This window comes from Oryzias latipes, chromosome 11 (assembly GCF_053564925.1).
Source record: "Oryzias latipes strain Hd-rR chromosome 11, Olatipes_Hd-rR_3.1".
Lineage (NCBI taxonomy): Eukaryota > Metazoa > Chordata > Actinopteri > Beloniformes > Adrianichthyidae > Oryzias > Oryzias latipes.
The window spans coordinates 30,106,905-30,126,402 of NC_136247.1; the positions used below are offsets into that span (position 1 = coordinate 30,106,905).

Here is a 19,498-nt window from a genome sequence, read left to right on the forward strand (position 1 = left end):
CTGGGGTGTTCGGTTCAGAGGGTGCACAGGCCCGGTGTCTTTTTTTTGTATTTGTTTTGAAGGAAATCTCTGCCTTTGATCGTTTGCATCTTATGTGTCATTGAGGAAGAACAATAAACCAAAACACAGCCAGTGGACTTTTTTTCGTCATGTTTTTTTTGTCGCAGCTTCTCTAGCAGCTCATGAGCCAGCATCCGCTGCTATATTTTATTATTTAACTCCATTTTATCATCCAGATAGAGAAAACGGTCAATTGCTTTAAATAAGGATACCAGTTTAATCTTAAACATTACTCAATGCCAATGTAGACAGACAGAATTCAATTTAACCCTAACCACAGTAAATTCCAGAGCTCTGTCTATAAGAAGCAGCTAAACACTTCCATGAACCTGGTAACAATAGATTTTCTGAGGGTTACATAACAATTTTACCAGCTTTGCTAGCAGAAAAGTGAATGGAAAGGATGACTACTGTTGACAGATTTGAACCTGAACAAAAAATAATCTCCACTTTGGGAAGAATGTAAAGCATGTGCATGAACAGCTGAGCAAAGTTTGTCAAGTCACTGCTAAAATTAATCTTATATATATCTACAAAAAAGAATGAATGCAAATATTTTACTATCAATTTCATCTGGTCTAAAAAAAAACCAATTAATAAAGAAAACAAAATTCTGGGTAATCTCAAATTACTTTGCAACTAACAAGACTTGAAAAGACATTTAACATTTGTGGAAACATTTTTGATATCTAAACAATAGGTAAGTTAAAGCATTTTTAAGTAAATAGAGAAAAAAAAAAACCTAAATGTGACTCTAATACTTTCCTTCAATTGCAAATCACTTAAAAAACCATTTTCATGTAAAACAATCTGTGGACCTTTGATGCAAATGCAATCAAAACAAAAACTAGTCACATTTGGCACTACAGGGTTTTCTTGGCCATATTGGAAAATACTTAATGGGAGAAGAGAAACAAAACACACACAAACAAAAGAAAAACTCACAATATGCCTTTGCTTGTGAAAAGTATAGCACAGTTTAAGTCATTGAAGGAATAAAAAAAACAAACCAAATTTACAGGATTCTGAACTTTTCACAAATTTTCAGAAATTTTTTCAAGACATTTTCAAAAGTTTATAAAAAAAAACACCTCAACATTTGTCATCCTCCACCTACAAAGAACTTGATATTAATCAACTTCAGATTACTGACATATTTTATCTAAAAAAAAAAACTCGTGGATTGATTTTAGCTGAATTTCTTTTGGAAAATCTGATGAGATTTTATCATTTGTTTGAGTTCTTACACAATAATGGAAACTTTGATGACACCTTCACAGTTTTCACTAAGACTTAGTACCACATTTGATGAGATGTTTTTCAATAGCCTAATATTGGTAAAAATGTATTCATTTAAGTGAGGCTGCCATCCATATACGTGGCCTTAATACATCGATCTCAGTTTGGTGGCAAAGACTTGTGTTTGCTGAAGTCTCATCATCTATGAATAAATCCAAAAACGTCTGAACGGCATTAATTAAACTGTTGCTATGCTCAGCAAATGAAGCTTCTTCCCAACATCATTAGATGTCAAGAAAACTTTAAATATTTGCTTATTGGAAAGTGTAAATACAGTTCACATTCATATAAAAGAAAAGAATTTTTTTTTACAAAATGGAATTGCAGCTCTTTTAACTTAAGAAGATGAAATCGTAAAGTCACATGGGAATTGAGCAGTAATCACTTTAAGTCATGAGCAGAACGGAGAACTGATGTCAAAAAGGGTGTCACCCCCCCATTGTTTCCATTTCATAAAGACCTTGATCATAAAGACCTTTGAAAACCTCTAGGCAGGTGAGGAAGTCAGACATTTTCATGATGGTTTTGGCAGCTAACTTGGTCAAATCAAACCTTTACAGGATTCACTTCTGCTGATACGACAGGTTTTGTGCTACACTTTAAAGGAGAATTTGATGTGTTTGCTCTTTACCCTCAAAACCTCGTTTTACTGCATTAAAATGTTTCCCGTCTAGACTGGACAAAGTCAAACTGGAATGTTCTATTCTTCTCATTAAATGCTGTGATGGAGGTTGGTCAACACTGAGAAATGGAGGATGTTCAGCTGGTTGCAAAGTGCGATTCTGCCTTCAGATGTCCTGATCCTTTGACTTCCTCATGAGAAGATGAACACTTCTACTAGTCCTTATGAGTCTTCCCTTTGGGTTTTTCATCGTATGAAACTCCGTATTCATTTACTCTGGTTTTGTCCACTGGGTAGAGCCTGGAAAAAAATAGAAAAAAGTTTTTTTTTTTAATCAATTAAGATGTATGTGCTGAATGATGTGAGTCTGAGTGAGTACCATCGTTGGTAGAGGTAAATCAGAAAGACCACGTCGTCCCTAAAACAGGCCAGTCTGTGTGACGTCGGCATAGTGATGATGAAGGCGAACACATCATCAATGAAGGTGTTGAACGCCTGGGAAAAATCAGACACAACCTTGACTCTCAATATATGCAAAAAATATTCCTAACCAAAAAGAAGACAGCAATTCTAATGAAATACCCATAAACAGAGAAGCATTCATGTTCCAGGCGTGTAAATCACAGGTTCAGCTCTCACCTTATACATGAAAGCCTTCCAAGGTAAATGAGCCACAGATTTAAGCTGTTCAGGGAAAGAAGAGCAGATGATTTCGATCAAAGAACATCCAGTCGTTTCATGTCAAGTTTCTTTAGCAGGAGTTTGAGAAATTCAAGCCCCCGTCTCTGCTTCTAAAAGTAGCAACTTCCCTCCAATGTTAATTTGTCCAAATTTGAATGAAAAATAATTTTTATGACAGCATTTTTCATGTTTACCATTTTGTTCCGTTTTGTGACAAATACTATTTAGATATTGTTTAGGCTGAAATTGCTGCAGAATTGGGTCATTTTTGATTGGCAGGTGGGTGGACTCAGTAAAGCTCTCACTTTTCCCAATAATGGATTTGAGCAGAACAAACTCTGGTCTGTAAGATCAGACACCTTCATTTTTGGGTAACGAATGAACGTCTATGAAGAAGCTGACCTTATAGTTGACGAACAGCTGGGGAAGCATGAAGAGAAATCCAAAGGCATAAACACCTGAAAGGATGACAGTTCATGAAGGAAAGAACCAGGAGGCTGATTTGTTATCAGAATAGAAAAACTGCTTACCATTCACCAAGCTGTTGATCAACCAGGAGTACCAGCTAAAAGGGAGACGCACACTTTAACATTACTACCACATGACTGCTGACAAACCAACCACAGTTTTTGTTTCTGCTACCTTTTATATCTAAGAAATATCAAAGCATAGATTGCCCCTCCAATACACAGCGGGTACAACAGGTATGAGAGATATTTCATGGCCTGTGAAGAGGAGGAAATAAAAAAGTACAAAAGGTTCAAACAGTACAATAGTACCTAAATAAATGCATAAAAATGTCAAAATGAAACTGACCAGAGTATCATATTCTTCAGTTCTTCTCTCCGATTCATCCAATTTTCCAAACTGTAATAAAAAATATAAAGGAATTTCACAAAACAACCATTCTGTAAACAAAATAAAGGTTCCGAATAAAAAATGCCTTCCTTGATTCTGATCAGATTTATTGACGAGCACTATGGTCCAATGCCAATGTGCCTCTGATCTTTGTAGATTTTCATCCTAATTTTATTGCATTACATTTTGGAACCTGCTGTAAAAGACGGCTTCAAAGTTTGGAAGCATAGAACTGTGACAGTCAAATTATGGGCTGTAGTTTGTTTCCCTTGTACTGCTTCTGCCAGATTCCTGATATGTACCATAAAAGAGCAGACAGAAAAGAACGAGATCAAGGAATAAGATCATTTACACACCAGGAATGTTGGTTTGCCTCCTTTCCAGAAAACCTGAATTTTTAGAGCCTTCTTCACCTTCCACACCTTTAAAAATGCACGAGACTGTTTTTAGACACTGATCAAGCAAAGACAAAACAACAGAGCAAAAAGTATTTGGTAGTCATGCATTCTGTCACACTTAAATGTGTGTATTTCAATACGTTTTGGGTATTTTGGTACAGAAAAGAGTTTGCCAACTTGAAGAATCAAATACTTTTTGCTCCAGCTGCAGATGCTGGTTGGTTTGCACCGAGAAGGCTTACTTCAATGATGGAGCCGATACCAGCAGGTATGAGGACAAGGAGGCTGGTCTGCTCATCAAACAAATAGAGAAAAATCACGATGGTACTGAAGCATCTCCACAAGACTGTAGGACAAACAAAGGCCATCAGTGACTTGGATTTCTGCAACTCAGGAACAGTTTGGAAAAGAGATTCTTTTCTTCTGAGATAGAAGGAAACGAGTTCCTGATGCCCGGCAGAAAAGAACCACATCACCATGAGGAACTGCTGCGTACCTGCTTTGCTGGACATTCCCACCATGCTTTTCTTCTGCTTCCAGAAGCTGATGTCATTTTTGAAAGCCAGAAAATCAAAGAGAAGCTAAAATAATATAGAAACAGCGTTACCCTCACAGGAAAACAAACAGTTGACATGCTTCATCTTTTTACAATGCAATTACTAAGGAACATGTTCAGGTATCTCATAAGATCTTGTATCTTAACTTCTGTAGCTGCATCAAGAATCTTTTTTGGTTTTCAGCAGTCCACTCCAACCCATTTTAGCAGAAAACACAGCCCAGCACCATGTGCTGCATCCTGTCTGACTGCAGTATGAACAAAACAGAGCCTGACTTTTTCCAAACCAACCCTCTTTGTGGCCAAACATTCTGATTTCTGCCTGAAAACTAGGGATTTTTTACCCAAAAAAAGAGCTTTTTTTCTATAAAAAAGACTTCCATCCATCCATTTTCAGAAGCTGCTGAATCTCTTTGGGGTCTCGGGATGCTGGAGCTACTGTTGGCTGAAGGCCTTTTTATTACCGGATCCTTGAATTATTTTTCCCCCAACGATAATTTGTTTTCTATTTTCAAGGAGAAGAGAGACTGAGGAAGACACTTCAGTCGAGGTTATCCCATAAGCTCTCACTCACATGGAATGCAGCCACAAAAAAGGTCAGAGCCAGGAAGTAGAGATTGGTATCCACAAAAATGCCTTTAATCTCATCTGCATCCTTCTCTGTAAAACCTGCAAAGCAAATGCACGTGTTCAGTCAGTGCATGTGAGGGTCTTTCTGTGACAGAACGGTTTACAGACCAAACTGCTGCAGGGAGTAGACTGCATCCTGCATGTGGATCCAGAACCGAAGCCGCCCCAGAGAGATGGAGTCATAGGAGACGGCCAGAGGAAGCTCTGTGGACGTGCTGTTGATCTCCTGCAGTCAGACACCAAACGCTCAGACACTACCATGCAGCAACATGAATGCATGTTAGCCCACACAGGGACACCAAGTCAGGATTGATTTCCTGTTCTCTAAAGGAAATATTTCAAGTTCCAACCTACCAGCAGGTCTTTGACCCGATTGCTGAGTTCATCAACAAACAGCAGAGGTAGATACACCATCTTTTTCCCATTCTGGAATCTGAAATACAGCCAGGATTCTATTCCAGTTACTTTTCAAGAGAAGGTGACTTATGCTTGATTCTCCACACCAGGATGGCGTTGACTTCATGCACTCTTCGTCTTACACTCTGAGGTATCTGTGAACGTCACTGGGAAGGTGACCTCTGTCAAACAGGAAGTGGTCACTGACAATGTTGAGTGTCAGGCGGGAACGCCAGTGAGACACCGGACGGTCTGGCGAGGAAGTGGCCTCGCCTTTAGGGGCGGCGCGGCCATCATACCGCTTCGCGTTCTGAGATTCTTGATCCTGTGTGACAGGAAAGACGGGCGGTGAAGTCTGAGTGCCATAACTCCAAAGACTGCTTTGATCTGTAACTAAACTCACTTTGTGTTCTTCTACAGAATTCCTTTGTTTAAATAAAAAAGGCTCAACACAATGAATGACGCCCCAACAGACACTACTCCGTTAAATAGAGTCAACGAGCCCACTTTTGTAGAGAAAAAGCCGCGTTTTGAAGTTCATCACCTGCAGTTCATCCTCTCTGGATATCAGCGATATTTCAGGAGGTTTTGGAACCATGTAGGTGGTGAGCTGAGCCACCAAGTGGACCTGCCGTGGATCTTCCCACGGACTCACACCAGCTTGATGGACAAAAACGAGAGCATAGAGGGTTCCGTTGTTGCGGGTCTTCTTAGGGAGGGATACATTGACGATCCTGGAAAGCAGGTTATAAAGCATGGTAAAGATTAGAACATGTGTTTCCATCAGAAATGTCTTCTTCAAAAGGCAGCAGCATTTCTTATCAAATGTGAACTCACCTCTCAAACTTGCCGTAGACATCAAAGTCGTCCTCCTTGAAGATCAGAGCGTGGCCCCCATTTGCATTGGACTGCAGAGCTGTGTAGATGCTCAGCTAAAAGATATTTTTCCAGATTTTAATGTAAGGCAATAATAATTTAGATTGCACCATTATGATGATAACTTAAATTCTGTCAGAGAGCCAAAGCGGCTGACCTGCAGCTTGGGCTTTCCTGCCAGGTAGGGTGTGATGCAGTTGTCTTTTTTGGGGCTGTCACAGGGTTTGGTATACACAATTCCATACATCACCCAGCAGGTGTGGAGGACGTAGACCACAAACACCCCCACAACCAGGGTGGTGAAGGACGTCTTCAGAAACATGATGCTTGTGCAGTGACTCCGTTTCCTTCAGCTAGCTGCACCGCTGAGCCAGACGTCTGCAAATGAGCATCATCCACAAAGAAGAAGCAAGAAAAACGCACATTTGACACCTTTCTGCCACTTTCATTCATGTTTTGATGTCTTTAACTCGTTTAAACTTTAAACAAAACCAAACCCAAAGGTGATGCTTTATTTTATTCTTACAAATGTCACACAACAAATGAACACCTTATCTAAGGTGTCGAACAAGAAAAACAAGTCCTGACAAATGACTAACCTACTGCTTAGATTAGCACAGTGGTCTGGCTGGTGCTGATGCATTTCAATCCTTTCTAGCCTTAAAGACAGGTAAAAAATACTTCAATCCTCGTTTACTCTTTAAAAAATGATAAATGTGTTTGCTTTTTTGAAAAAATAAATGTGGCTTTTTTCAGTTTGTCCCTGAATTTAATAGATAGCTAACTTTAAAAAAAACCTGAAGAGGGACAGAAAATGTAGAAAACAATTCATTAGAATAATTCTTTAACAATACAAATTCATTGTTTTTGAAAACATTTTGGATTTTTTCCATTTCTCAGGTCGATTGGGATCCCACATTAACAGATGTGTGTGTGTTTTTGTGTGGCAGTGTGCGTGTGTAACTAAGTAATCAATGAAATCAAGAGACTTCCCTTTTATATTTTGAAATTTGACAAATCTCTGTCTGCTTGTGATTCATACTGGATGACGGTGGCTTTGCAGGGATCATCTGGACTCACAGTCCTGAAAGTGGAATTAACTCTTAGCTATTAACGAATGTAATGATTAGCTAAATACAGTCACAAGTCTTCAGTTTGGACATTCTGCTCCAGAGCGTTTGCCCCTGACGGAGGGTTTGACTTCTGTTTCACACACAAAACTTACTTTCCCGCGTTTCCCCACACATTGTTGACCCAACGCACATTGGCATCAGCGATGCCAACAGCGCCGGCTGCACACAGAAAGGGGGGAATCACCTCTGGTTTCATTGGGTCAATCAGAAACCACTTCAACCATCACTGCAGTTCTGACAGAACCAACGAGAGCAGACATGGGAATGAAGAGAGGGAGCTTTGACAGAGACACCATGGTGGACATGGCGTGGAGACAAACTGACCATGCAAAACATGCTAATGCTGCCTTCAGGTGGAAAAACAGAACCAGAACCATCAGGAAGGAGAGTCTGCAGGTCTGCAGATGAACAGAACCAGAACCCGATCCTGAACAATGATGGACACTTTCATGGTCGAAGCTGAGTATAGGTTTGTGTTTGTTTGGTCTGAATGTCATCATTGTTGTTGTCATTTGGGTTTAGCTTCAGAATATTTTATGTATTTAGTGCTAGAATTAATCTTTGCTTGTCTTAGATTGAAACTTTTTTTAAAATAACCACTAGAAACTTTCGCTGCAATTTATTAATCTCCCTGGTGTTTGTGTTTTAAATGCTGAGGAGAATAATGAAAGCAAACAAAGACAAAGAAACGAAGATGAGACGAACGAGCCTTCTGATGTTGGCAAGAAAACAATGATTCAATTAACACTAAATTAAATGGTTTGAACCACGGTGCCAATTTCCTATCAAAAGCTACCCACGCTAACGTAACCGTGAACACAGAGAGGAGCGACCGTTTACCGTCAACTGGATCAGCGGCTGTCTGTCCGTCCGGTTATACGGTCCACATCTTCTCGATCAGCTCACAAACATCGTATCGTTCAGCCAAATCCTTCGGATGTCTATATGGAAATATTCTGCCGCTGTGGCCCAAACAAAAAAGTCCAAAAGTAAAGTGAGAAGCGTGAGGTGGTCTACACATTTCCCACATTCGCTTCCGGGTTTAGAGATCTGTGGGAAACATCGCGAGATTTCACGTCAGGACCTGGAGCTAAATAAACTAAAGAAAACGGACACATCTATCATACACAAATAGGATATATATTCATGTTTTGGGGATCAAATTAGAAAAAAATCAATAGATAGAGAAGATAAAGAGAAAGCTGGATGTATTGTTAGAGCATTCTTACCATTCTTTCATTGTTTTTCTGAAATATGTCATGGTAAATTCCAAAACAAGAATCTGTAAAATGTACTTAGCGTAGCATCAAATCTTTTCTGAGATGAGTTTAAATGTGTAGAAGTCCCTAAGTTATCAATCAAAATTGTATACAAATAATATATATTTATATTCGTACAAATACGCACACACACACATATATTTGAAATAAAAAATTTTAGGACATTAAGTGGGATTAAACTTTAGTCTGACAAACAGAAAAAAGTCTTCAAACCCAATGAAGTCCTCCTCTTTACCAGTCACAGGGATCAGTGGGTGAAGTCATATTGGACCATTTTTAGAATTATGAGTTCTTGAGCGTCCATGAGATTTTTGTCAAAGAAGTCCTACTTTACGGTGGCCCAGAAGGGTCACAACACAACACATTAACTTTATACACAACACACTAACTTTACACACAACACATTAACTTTACACACAACACAATAACTCACAACACAACACACTTACTTTACACACAACACATTAACTTTACACACAACACATTAACTTTACACACAACACATTAACTTAACACACAACACATTAACTCACAACACAACACAATAACTCACAACACAACACAATAACACACAACACAATAACTCACAACACAACACATTAACTCACAACACAACACATTAACTCATGGCCCAGAAGGGTCACAACACAACACATTAACTTACCTCACAACACATTAACTCACAACGGAAGTAAAGCAGCAATTGAAGTGCTTTTATTCTGAAATTTCTACTGGGCTGAGCAGCTAACTACCTAACAGAAAGTAACGTCACAGTGAGCTGTGGAGGGAGCGTGTTATTGCTACAAGAGAAGCTAGCAGCAGTGTTGCCAGAAACTTTGTCTGTACTACGGTTCTCCTTCCTCTAAACACACACAATATGAACGCACACTCCTCCCTCCGCTCTGACACCCCCCTCTGTCGCTGCACGCGCGCTCCTCTCCTCTCCTTTTTTCCGCTCTGTCCTGTATGTGCGTGTGTGTTGGGGACTGCAGGTGCCTGTGTGAGAAGACGAGCGGAAAAAAGGAGAGGAGAGGAGCGCACGTGCAGCTCCCTCCACAGCTCACTGTGACGTTACTTTCTGTTAGGTAGTTAGCTGCTCAGCCCAGTAGAAATTTCAGAATAAAAGCACTTCAATTGCTGCTTTACTTCCGTTGTGAGTTAATGTGTTGTGAGGTAAGTTAATGTGTTGTGTTGTGACCCTTCTGGGCCATGAGTTAATGTGTTGTGTTGTGAGTTAATGTGTTGTGTTGTGAGTTATTGTGTTGTGTTGTGAGTTAATGTGTTGTGTTGTGAGTTAATGTGTTGTGTTGGGAGTTATTGTGTTGTGAGTTAATGTGTTGTGAGTTATTGTGTTGTGTTGTGAGTTAATGTGTTGTGTTGTGAGTTAATGTGTTGTGTTGTGAGCTATTGTGTTGTGTTGTGAGTTATTGTGTTGTGTGTTAAGTTAATGTGTTGTGTGTAAAGTTAATGTGTTGTGTGTAAAGTTAGTGTGTTGTGTGTAAAGTTAGTTTGTTGTGTATAAAGTTAATGTGTTGTGTGTAAAGTTAATGTGTTGTGTGTAAAGTTAGTGTGTTGTGTATAAAGTTAATGTAGCCGGTTCCTCCGCAGGTGCGTGCCACGACGGCAGAAACAAGAGCGAAGACAATAGAAAGGTTCAAGCCCTTTTATTTTTATATTGTCAAACCAAAGCAGCGGCACTGCAACCAAAAGATGATGACATACAATAATGTGACATACACAAAGAAAGAAACAGGTGAAACGTTAAACACACTAAATATATGAATGTGAGAACAAACACATACCAGAGACAGCAACTCCACGACACGACACACCGCAAAACCGGAAACGGCCAAGTGTTACATCCCACACACACACCTGCTCTCCTTATATATTGTATCACGCCCCCCGAGCCAAATCCCCATTGGTCACACTTATGCCCCCCAAGAAAAGATCAGTGCCCCACTGATCTGCCATCAGATGGTAACACCGACTTGGGCAAACGAAAAGGGTTAGAGTGTAACCCTGCAGTGGAACGAGTCGTCCGGCGAGGCCCAACAGGCCCAGACACTATGGGTGCCAACTGTGTGTCATCTGCTCCCCCTTCAACCCCACATGCTGAGGGAAGCACTGTGGGAACTGGCACACATGGTGTGGAAGTGTCAAGAGAAGTAGCTGAAGCCTCAGCCCCACCCCTACAAGAACTAGGCCCACGAACCTCAAGACTGGACCCAGTGATAGGCACAAGGACACCAATCACGGAGTCATCAGCCTCCCCATTGGCATCTAACTCACCATCCACCTCTGCCACAGGGGGCACTATCACAGCCCCACTCTGTACAGTGGGACCACAAAGTCGTAGTTCATTACGGTGAACATTGCGGATTGGCCCAGAGGAGTCGACAGGCGCAACCGAGTACACAGGCGAATCCCCACCCAGACGCTCCAACACTTTATGGGGGACAGGAAACCACACATCCTGAATTTTATGCCTCCCGGGAAACCGCCTGTTTCTTACGTACACCAGCTGGCCCGGCAGCAGGGATGCATCACCCCCTACATGGCCTGCATAAGCACGACGAGCTTCTGCCGCTTGGTCCAGATTCTGGCCCGCCTGCTGATAAGCCCAACGCAGTCGCTCCTGATGTTCCACCACCCAAGCATGCTCGTCACCCTCAAAGTTTTCCCTATCCTGACCCAGCCAAATATCGAAAGGCCTAATGGGGGCCCTCCCAAAAAATCAGGAAATATGGTGAGTAACCTGTGCTATGGTGTTCGGTGGTGTTATACACATACAGCAGCTCAGGAAGGTATTCAACCCATCGTCTCTTCTGATGTGGATGCAGTGTTCTCAACAGGTCATGTAGAGTCCTGTTAAAGCGCTCACACTGCCCGTTTCCCTGAGCATGATAGGGGGTCGTTCGGCTTTTCCTGATCCCGTATACTTTACATAAACCCTGCACCACATCTGCTTCAAAACACCTACCCTGGTCAGAGTGTATCCTAGAGGGGACACCATAGGGCTGGATCCAGTGCTTTACTAGAGCCTTAACAACAGTTACTGCACGCTGATCACGGGTTGGTACTGCGACAGTAAACTTGGAGAAGACATCAGTCATGATAAGGACATTCTCACGCCGGTCTGATGAGGGCTCCAACACTGTGAAGTCCATAGCCACAACCTCCAATGGCCGGTAAGCCAGCAAATGTCCTTGAGGTGCAACTACCTGTGGGTGAGGGTTCTTAGAAACAATGCACCGCTCACAAGTCTTGCAAAAAGCCTCCACGTCTCTGTACATCCCAGGCCAGTAAGCCCGACAACGGACCAGCTTAAAGGTTCGCTCTACTCCCTGATGTCCAGCTACGGTGTGCATCTGATTGAGTATCTCATCCTTCAAAATGGCTGGCAGTATGATCTGCCAGCCATTTTGTATCATCATCCTGGCGGATGATGCGCTTTAACTCCCGTCTCAGAACCGAATCCCGCACATTCTCAGCAAACTGATCCCGCAAGGCAAAATCACTACACCAAGTGTAATTTACTTCACAGCGGTCGATTTCATCAATGATTGCCATGAGCGCGTGTGAGTATTCACGGATCGTTTCCCCGTCACGTTGTTTTCTATCAAAGAAAAGCTTCTGCAGGCGAGTCAACGAAGACGGCTGTCCATAAATTTCTTTTAATATCGCCAGCACACAATCCGGGTCGGCCCTTTCTGCAGAAGACCGGTATTTTATTTCCTGCTTGGCCTCGCCCCCAAGATGGTCATATATATACATTGCCTTCTCGCTCTGCTGAAAATGACGGAAACTTAACACCGAGTTAATCTCATCCAGCCATTCGTAAAAGTCCGCACACGAACCCCCGGAAAAAGTGCGGCATTTCTTCTCCTTAGGGAGGTAAATGACACAGTCCTTCGGCCCAGTGGATGACGAACCACCTGCTGCTCCGTCCAATTGGGACGCCGCCGCCGAACCAGACCCAGCGGGTGAAGCTTCCTGCTCCCGCAGCTTCTCAGTCAACGCGTCATTCATGTTCCGCAAGGCGTCCATGGTCGCTTTGTCCACAGCTATCCGGTCCTTCAAGGCCTGCAGCTCCGCTCGCAGCTCCTCCATGACGACAGCGGCAAAGGGAATCCCCGGAATCCCGTGATGACGTCAGCCACCGAACACCTGATCCAGCCGCTGCTTTGGTTTACGTGTCAGACTCCGGCCGCCTCCACTCCGTAACGCAACGATCCTGCTCACAGCGCCAAATGTAGCCGGTTCCTCCGCAGGTGCGTGCCACGACGGCAGAAACAAGAGCGAAGACAATAGAAAGGTTCAAGCCCTTTTATTTTTATATTGTCAAACCAAAGCAGCGGCACTGCAACCAAAAGATGATGACATACAATAATGTGACATACACAAAGAAAGAAACAGGTGAAACGTTAAACACACTAAATATATGAATGTGAAAACAAACACATACCAGAGACAGCAACTCCACGACACGACACACCGCAAAACCGGAAACGGCCAAGTGTTACATCCCACACACACACCTGCTCTCCTTATATATTGTATCACGCCCCCCGAACCAAATCCCCATTGGTCACATTAATGTGTTGTGTTGTGACCCTTCTGGGCCACCGTACTACTTTTATGTCTTCCACCAAGGTGATACATGCTTTAAAAAACACTCAAACTAATAAAAATGTTTTTAAACTGACTAAATAAATGCAAACACAGAGACTTAAAAACTTACATTTAGATAAAGATGTTTCCTGGTTTTCTGAATCAGGTCGGTCTTAAATGTTATTCTAAGGAATTAGAACCAATCAATAATGTAATAATTGTGGCAAACTGGGGGTCAGCCCCGCCTTCAGCCTCTAAGACTCATAGAAGTGGGGAATCTTGGGTCTAAAACCATGAGTGAGGGGGCTGTGAGCAGAATTGACATCCATAGTTAATTAGCAGCTTGGCTCTTCTTTCCCCTCTACAGTGACGTACCAGCAGGGTCATTACATTGGTATCAGAAGTGGGATCATTTAGCCCGTGCTGCAACGCAGTGGAGCAAGAGATGTCTGAGATGGAGCAAGAAATTTGCATCCTGGATGCAACTCGGGACAAGCGAGGAGCAAGGGCAAAATCATCTCCCTGATGGTATGAGCACCCACCGTCATCTGCAGCCTGTCCCTGCGAGTCCGTTTGCCACGCCAGTGATGAACCGTCCAGAGCAGTCTGCGATGACGGTGCGCAGCCCAGTTGCAATGCAATGGCTTAACACCGCTGGAACCATACCGGGCTCCGGTTAACTTGGCGGCTGGCTATGAGGGCTGGAGTCCTGAAGAGACTTGTTACACACCTAGGCCTGGCGTTGGAGGGCCCTACACTCCAGGACCTCTCTTCTGTGGACCTGTCAGCATTGACACCAGCATTGGAGCGATGCTTTGGACAGCAGGGTTTGACAGAACGGAACAAACAGCAGCTGGAGTCTTGTCTCTGTAGAGATGACGAACGCCTGGGGACCTTCGCCGCCAATGTGCAGCTCTTTGCTAGGCTGGATTATCCAACCGTTCCACCTGCAGCAGTGGAGGATCTGAGCCTCCATGGCTTTCTCAGAGGACTTGCTCTGAAACGTCTGCACAGCATGCACGGCTGGCGAGGCCATCTACCCTGGGGGCAGCCCTGCAGGATTCTGAGACTGCAGAGGAATGATTCCAGTCTCGGAAGTAGCAGTTAACCGGATAGAGTCTGCTCCCCCAAGGTAAAGTGCACCCAGAGGGTTGTGTTGCCACCGCTGTGGGGGCAGTGTTTGATTCTGCTGGCTGGGCACCTACTGGCATGGAACTGTGTCACTGACGGATGAACAAACCCAGCTAGCTGGGAGGAAGACTGTTACTGTGGTGGTTGTAACCTAGAATTGTGAGAATGAGTCTTTAGCCAGTGTGTTCATGTGTTTTGCTGCTTGTGTTGTATGGTTTTCAGCTATGTGAGGGTTGTGGGGACATTTAACCCTCTTAGGTGGGGGCAGTGTGGTGACCTGGGGGTTTCTTGGGTGTAAAACCATGAGTGAGGGGGCTGTAAGCAGAAGTCACGTCCATGCTGTTTGTGGGTGTGATTAAATAAATGAACGTTGATGCTTCTCTGCTTACTTCTTCCTCTCTGACTATCCGGAGCTGTGCGGTGAATGGAACATGGACAGCCCTCCAATGTAGCCAGTTAAGTAGCAGCTCGGCTCTCATTTCCTACTACGGTGATGTACCAGCAGGGTTGTTACAGTATATATTAAAATATGGCCAAAATTATGATTAAATATACTTTTTAAACTCAGTTTTTTCTATTAAAATATAGCATTAAGACTTGAAAATTAGTACAAATATAATTACAGAAACATCAAGTGTATATAGAAAGTAAGAGACATAAAGGGATCATATCTAATAATTCCTCCAAAAGCATCGAAGGATCATCTTACGTAACTTCTACAAACACTGTAGAAAGTTTGAACATGAGCTGAACTTTGTTGCCATCTGCTGGTGAAAAGAGCACATTACAAGAGCAGAAACTGCATCAAATCCTCGGTGTGCTTTTTGTTTTATTTATTTTATCAGCATCTTTATTTATACGTGAAATAAAAATGTACTCAGTTGTTATAAAGTCATCTGTCACATACAGAATAGAAGCCTTGAAGTTGTTTTGTGAGGACCGGTGTTGAACCAAAAAGAGCGGTCCTTTGCCGTAACACTGCGTCAAACAGTACTAACGTATAGTTGCCTGCATCTGTACTGTAAAAAAAAAGGATACGGGTTAGGGGTAAGAGGTAAGGAGAAGAAAATTAAGAACTCCATGCAGTATGCATGGAGTCCTGATGACCATCTCTGTCTCTACCATGGCTTCACCTTCATCCCCCCTTAGTTTTGTTTTATTCCTTTTGTTTCAGGGTTCTGTTGCTCATGAAGAGAGCTGTCTGATAATCCCAGCAGGTAGGTATGGGTAAAAATATACCATAGTTTTGGATCCAAATAATAAAGTGAGTAAATATAGGGCCTTATGAGTAGGGATGCGTATCGTTAAAGTTTTAACGGTACTATTACTCTTATTGATACTGCTTATCGATATGGTATTTTAATGATACTCTTATCAATACTTTGAGGACAAAAAATAAATAAATAATAAATTAAGAACATAAAGTGTTGTATGTCCTCATTATGGAACAACATTGCTTTTTTTTACAAAACATTTTACTTTATACATGAAAATGTTCCAATACAAACCTGGACTGCACGTGGATGTGTTAGACCAGGGGTCAGCAACCTGAACCTCTCAAAGAGACATTTGGATCACGGAGATGAAAGCTCAGGGAGCCTCAACCTAGATGTGTTAGAAAAAATGTTTTTGCCGATATATCATGATAGTTCATTGAATTCAAAATTCTGTCAGGATATACAGAATATTTAATTATTTATTGGAATTATTTTTATTCTTTATGAGTTTGATGTTTCCTTTGATCTTTTGTCCATTTTCCACAACCATAGACTTTTCTGTCTGTCAAACACTCAGTTGAGTGAGATGATGGAAACAAATTCACTTTGATGCAGACTCTATTTTCTTGACTTTATTTTCTTTCAATCCAGTAAACCCAATAAATAATATTAATTTTATTGATGACAACTATTTTTTATTAGGAAGCAGCTGTTGTTTGTTGCGGGTCTGGAATCATAGGTGGTGAGTCTAAAACGTTTATTGGGCGCTCACATGTCCCCTATGAGTCCCCTATGTCCCCCACTGATTGTCTTTCCAGAAAAACATTCCATCCCATAACAGACTCTGGTCAGTGTTCACAGCTGAAGACATGCCCCCTCCGCACGTTCACACTGCTCTCTTCCTCCTGCCCGTTCTGACGGTGTTAAAGGCACCATGGATATGTGGGGGGGGGGCACATTCTGTGTCCCCCATGTCTATGCCTTCGAGCATTGGTGACTGCTCCCCCTCTGTGTGTTTTCTCTCGGTCTTTCTTTGGAGATGAGTCACTAACCCATTGAGTTCAGTACCATGTGGAGCCACATTTTGCAGTGTTTACAGCTTCAACTCTTCCTGGAATGTTGTCCACAAGGTTGAGGAGGGTTTGTCGGAGTTTGTGACGTCACACACAGCCGCCCCCCTTCTGCTGGCTTTAAGCAGAGGGGGCGGGGGGGGGGGGGGACCAAACACAGCACACGTTATTAGAAAATGTTCTCCTGAAGCAGACGATCAGCTATCAGACAGACTGGACAGTCCTGCTGGATTAGCATTAGGAAGACTGACACTCATCTCAGAGTCTGACCCACTACACAACTTTTTCTAAACAGTATAAATACAGACACTTTGGTGGGATATGTATGTAGGGTGAACGTAGATTGAATGTGGCATTAAATGGGAAGAGGTAGAGTATTTGGGGTCGTGTGTCTGTGTGGATGGTGGAATGGGGGGAGAGGTAGAGTTTAGAATGAACGAAGTACAAAAGATATGGGGGGGGGATGAAGAGAGTGATTGAATGTAGATCACTGGGAAAGGATGTGAAAAGGAGATTGTATGAGGGTGTGGTGGTGCCTGCAGTGTTATATGGGGCTGAAACGGAGTCTGAAAGCGGTGGAAAAGAGGAAGCTGAATGTAGTTGAGATGAGATGTTTGAGGAGTATGTGTGGTGTGACGCGTATGGATCGTGTGAGAAATGAAGTTATCCGAGAGAGAACTGGTGTGACGCGAGAGTTGGCTGATAGAGCAGAGCAAAAGGCACTGGGATGGTTTGGACATGTTGAAAGAATGGAAAGGGAGCGATTGGTGAAAAAAGGTAATAATATAATAATAATAAACTTTATTTGTATAGCACCTTTCCAGATAAAAATCACAAAGTGCTTCACAGTACAACACGATAAAACAACAGTAAAACACAGTAAAAACACATGTTAAAAAGAAATTAAGAAAAAGCTATTTTAAAAAGATATGTTTTTAGCTGCTTTTTAAAAGAAAACACTGAGTCCACAGATCTGAGGCTGAGAGGAAGAGAGTTCCAGAGGGATGGGGCCACCGTGGCAAAGGCTCTGTCTCCTTTAGTAGGTTAGACTACTGTAACGGCCTGCTCACCGGCCTCTCCAAACGAGCTGTAAGACAGCTTCAGTACATCCAGAATGCTGCTGCTCGAGTCCTGACCAGAACCAGGAAGTATGATCACATTAGTCCTGTGCTCAGGTCTCTGCACTGGCTCCCTGTACCTCAAAGAATAGACTTCAAAGCAGCTCTGCTTGTGTACAAGTCTCTCCATGGCCGAGCACCAAAGTACATCTCTGACATGTTAGTGCCATATGAACCATCTCGTACTCTGAGGACCTCAGGGGCCGGCCTCCTGTTGATTCCCAGAGTCAGAACTAAACAAGGGGAATCAGCGTTTCAATATTCTGCAGCTAAAATCTGGAACAGCCTCCCTGAAGGCGTGAGACAGGCCTCTTCTGTGTTCATGTTCAAATCTAGACTTAAAACATTTCTGTTTAGCCGTGTATATGACTGAAAGGTCCTATCTGCACTTTTCTTTCCTTCCTTTCTTTTTAAATCTTTTTTTTCTTTCTTTTCTTTTAAAGTAAATTTTACGTTGATTATTTCTATGATGTATTGTGATTTTAATGCATTTTTCTGTTTTGTGAAGCACCTTGAATTACTTTGTGTACGAATTGTGCTATACTAATAAACTTGCCTTGCCTTGCCTAAACGGGTTCTCTTCACAGCCAGCAGACCCTGGTCACATGACCTCAGTGACCTGCTGGGAGTGTATGGCTGCACCAGGTCTTTTATGTAGACTGGTGCTTGGTCATTAAGAGCTCTGTAAGTTAAGACCAGGATTTTAAAATGCACTCTGTAGTGAATGGGGAGCAGGTGCAGCTGCATTAACAACGGGGTGATGTGTGAGAACTTGGATGAATTGGTTAAAAGCCTAGCAGCAGCGTTCTGGACAATCTGGAGCCGTTCTAGAGATTTTTTACTTAAACATGTGAAGATGGAGTTGCAATAGTCGAGACGGGAGGATATAAAACTGTGAATGAGCATCTCCATCTCAGAACGGGACACGACTGGACTCAATTTTGCAATGTTTTTTAGATGATAAAAACAAGAGCGAACGAGTGACCCGACATGAGAGTCCAGGGATAAAACCGGGTCTAAAGTTACACCTAGGTTCCTGACAGAGGACTTGATAAAAGAAGCAAGTGGACCGAGCTCATGGATTATCTGGGGGAGACAACTGTCAGGAGCACAAACTAGGACCTCAGTTTTGGCTTCATTGAGTTGGAGAAAGTTGTGATTCATCCAGCTCTTAACTGAATCCAGACACTTTTGTAAAGTCTGTATTTTAAAAACATCCTGGGGTTTAAAAGACACATAAAGCTGAATATCGTCAGCATAAAAGTGATAAGAAATGTCATTAAAAGAACTTAAAATATGCTGTAAAGGCAGCAGATATAAAATAAACAATAAAGGTCCCAAAACTGAGCCTTGGGGCACACCAGAAGTGTAGGGGAGCAGAGGAGGACTTAAACTTGGAGAAGACAACAGAGAAAGATCTGCCAGTCAAATATGATGAAAACCAGTTTAAGGCTGATCCGGAGACCCCAACCCAGTTTTTCAGCCTGTCCAAGGGGATGTTATGGTCCACAGTGTCAAAGGATGCGGTCAGGTCTAATAACAGTAACACAGAGCATTTT

At 42.5% G+C, this 19,498-nt stretch overlaps 1 protein-coding gene and 2 long non-coding RNA genes across 4 annotated transcripts; all 3 read right to left on the reverse strand.

Moving 5' to 3' along the window:
• Positions 1-257: 257 nt before the first annotated feature.
• clptm1l (CLPTM1 like) lies at positions 258-8,578 on the reverse strand. 2 transcript variants are annotated; one of them, XM_078955241.1, is made up of 18 exons: positions 8,350-8,578; positions 6,534-6,754; positions 6,338-6,432; positions 6,045-6,234; positions 5,644-5,825; positions 5,459-5,537; positions 5,213-5,330; positions 5,049-5,143; positions 4,415-4,499; positions 4,161-4,264; positions 3,877-3,942; positions 3,479-3,529; positions 3,305-3,387; positions 3,193-3,227; positions 3,065-3,120; positions 2,621-2,665; positions 2,361-2,476; positions 258-2,281 (listed from the first exon to the last, which is right to left on the reverse strand). In XM_078955241.1, exons 2-18 carry the CDS (start codon positions 6,696-6,698, stop codon positions 2,197-2,199), a joined length of 1,650 nt encoding a protein of 549 aa, XP_078811367.1. In that variant the 5' UTR covers positions 6,699-6,754; positions 8,350-8,578; the 3' UTR covers positions 258-2,196. The 2 variants fall into 2 exon arrangements, with proteins under 2 accessions (XP_078811367.1, XP_078811368.1); XM_078955242.1 differs by lacking the exon at positions 8,350-8,578 and adding an exon at positions 7,602-7,744.
• A 1,858-nt stretch (positions 8,579-10,436) lies between these two features.
• On the reverse strand, positions 10,437-10,690 carry LOC144995099 (uncharacterized). Its single transcript, XR_013658737.1, has 2 exons — positions 10,592-10,690; positions 10,437-10,486 (listed from the first exon to the last, which is right to left on the reverse strand). It is a non-coding gene; the product is annotated as an uncharacterized LOC144995099 (long non-coding RNA).
• A 2,412-nt stretch (positions 10,691-13,102) lies between these two features.
• Positions 13,103-13,386, reverse strand: LOC144995100 (uncharacterized). The gene is made up of 2 exons (XR_013658738.1): positions 13,258-13,386; positions 13,103-13,152 (listed from the first exon to the last, which is right to left on the reverse strand). It is a non-coding gene; the product is annotated as an uncharacterized LOC144995100 (long non-coding RNA).
• Positions 13,387-19,498: the final 6,112 nt, after the last annotated feature.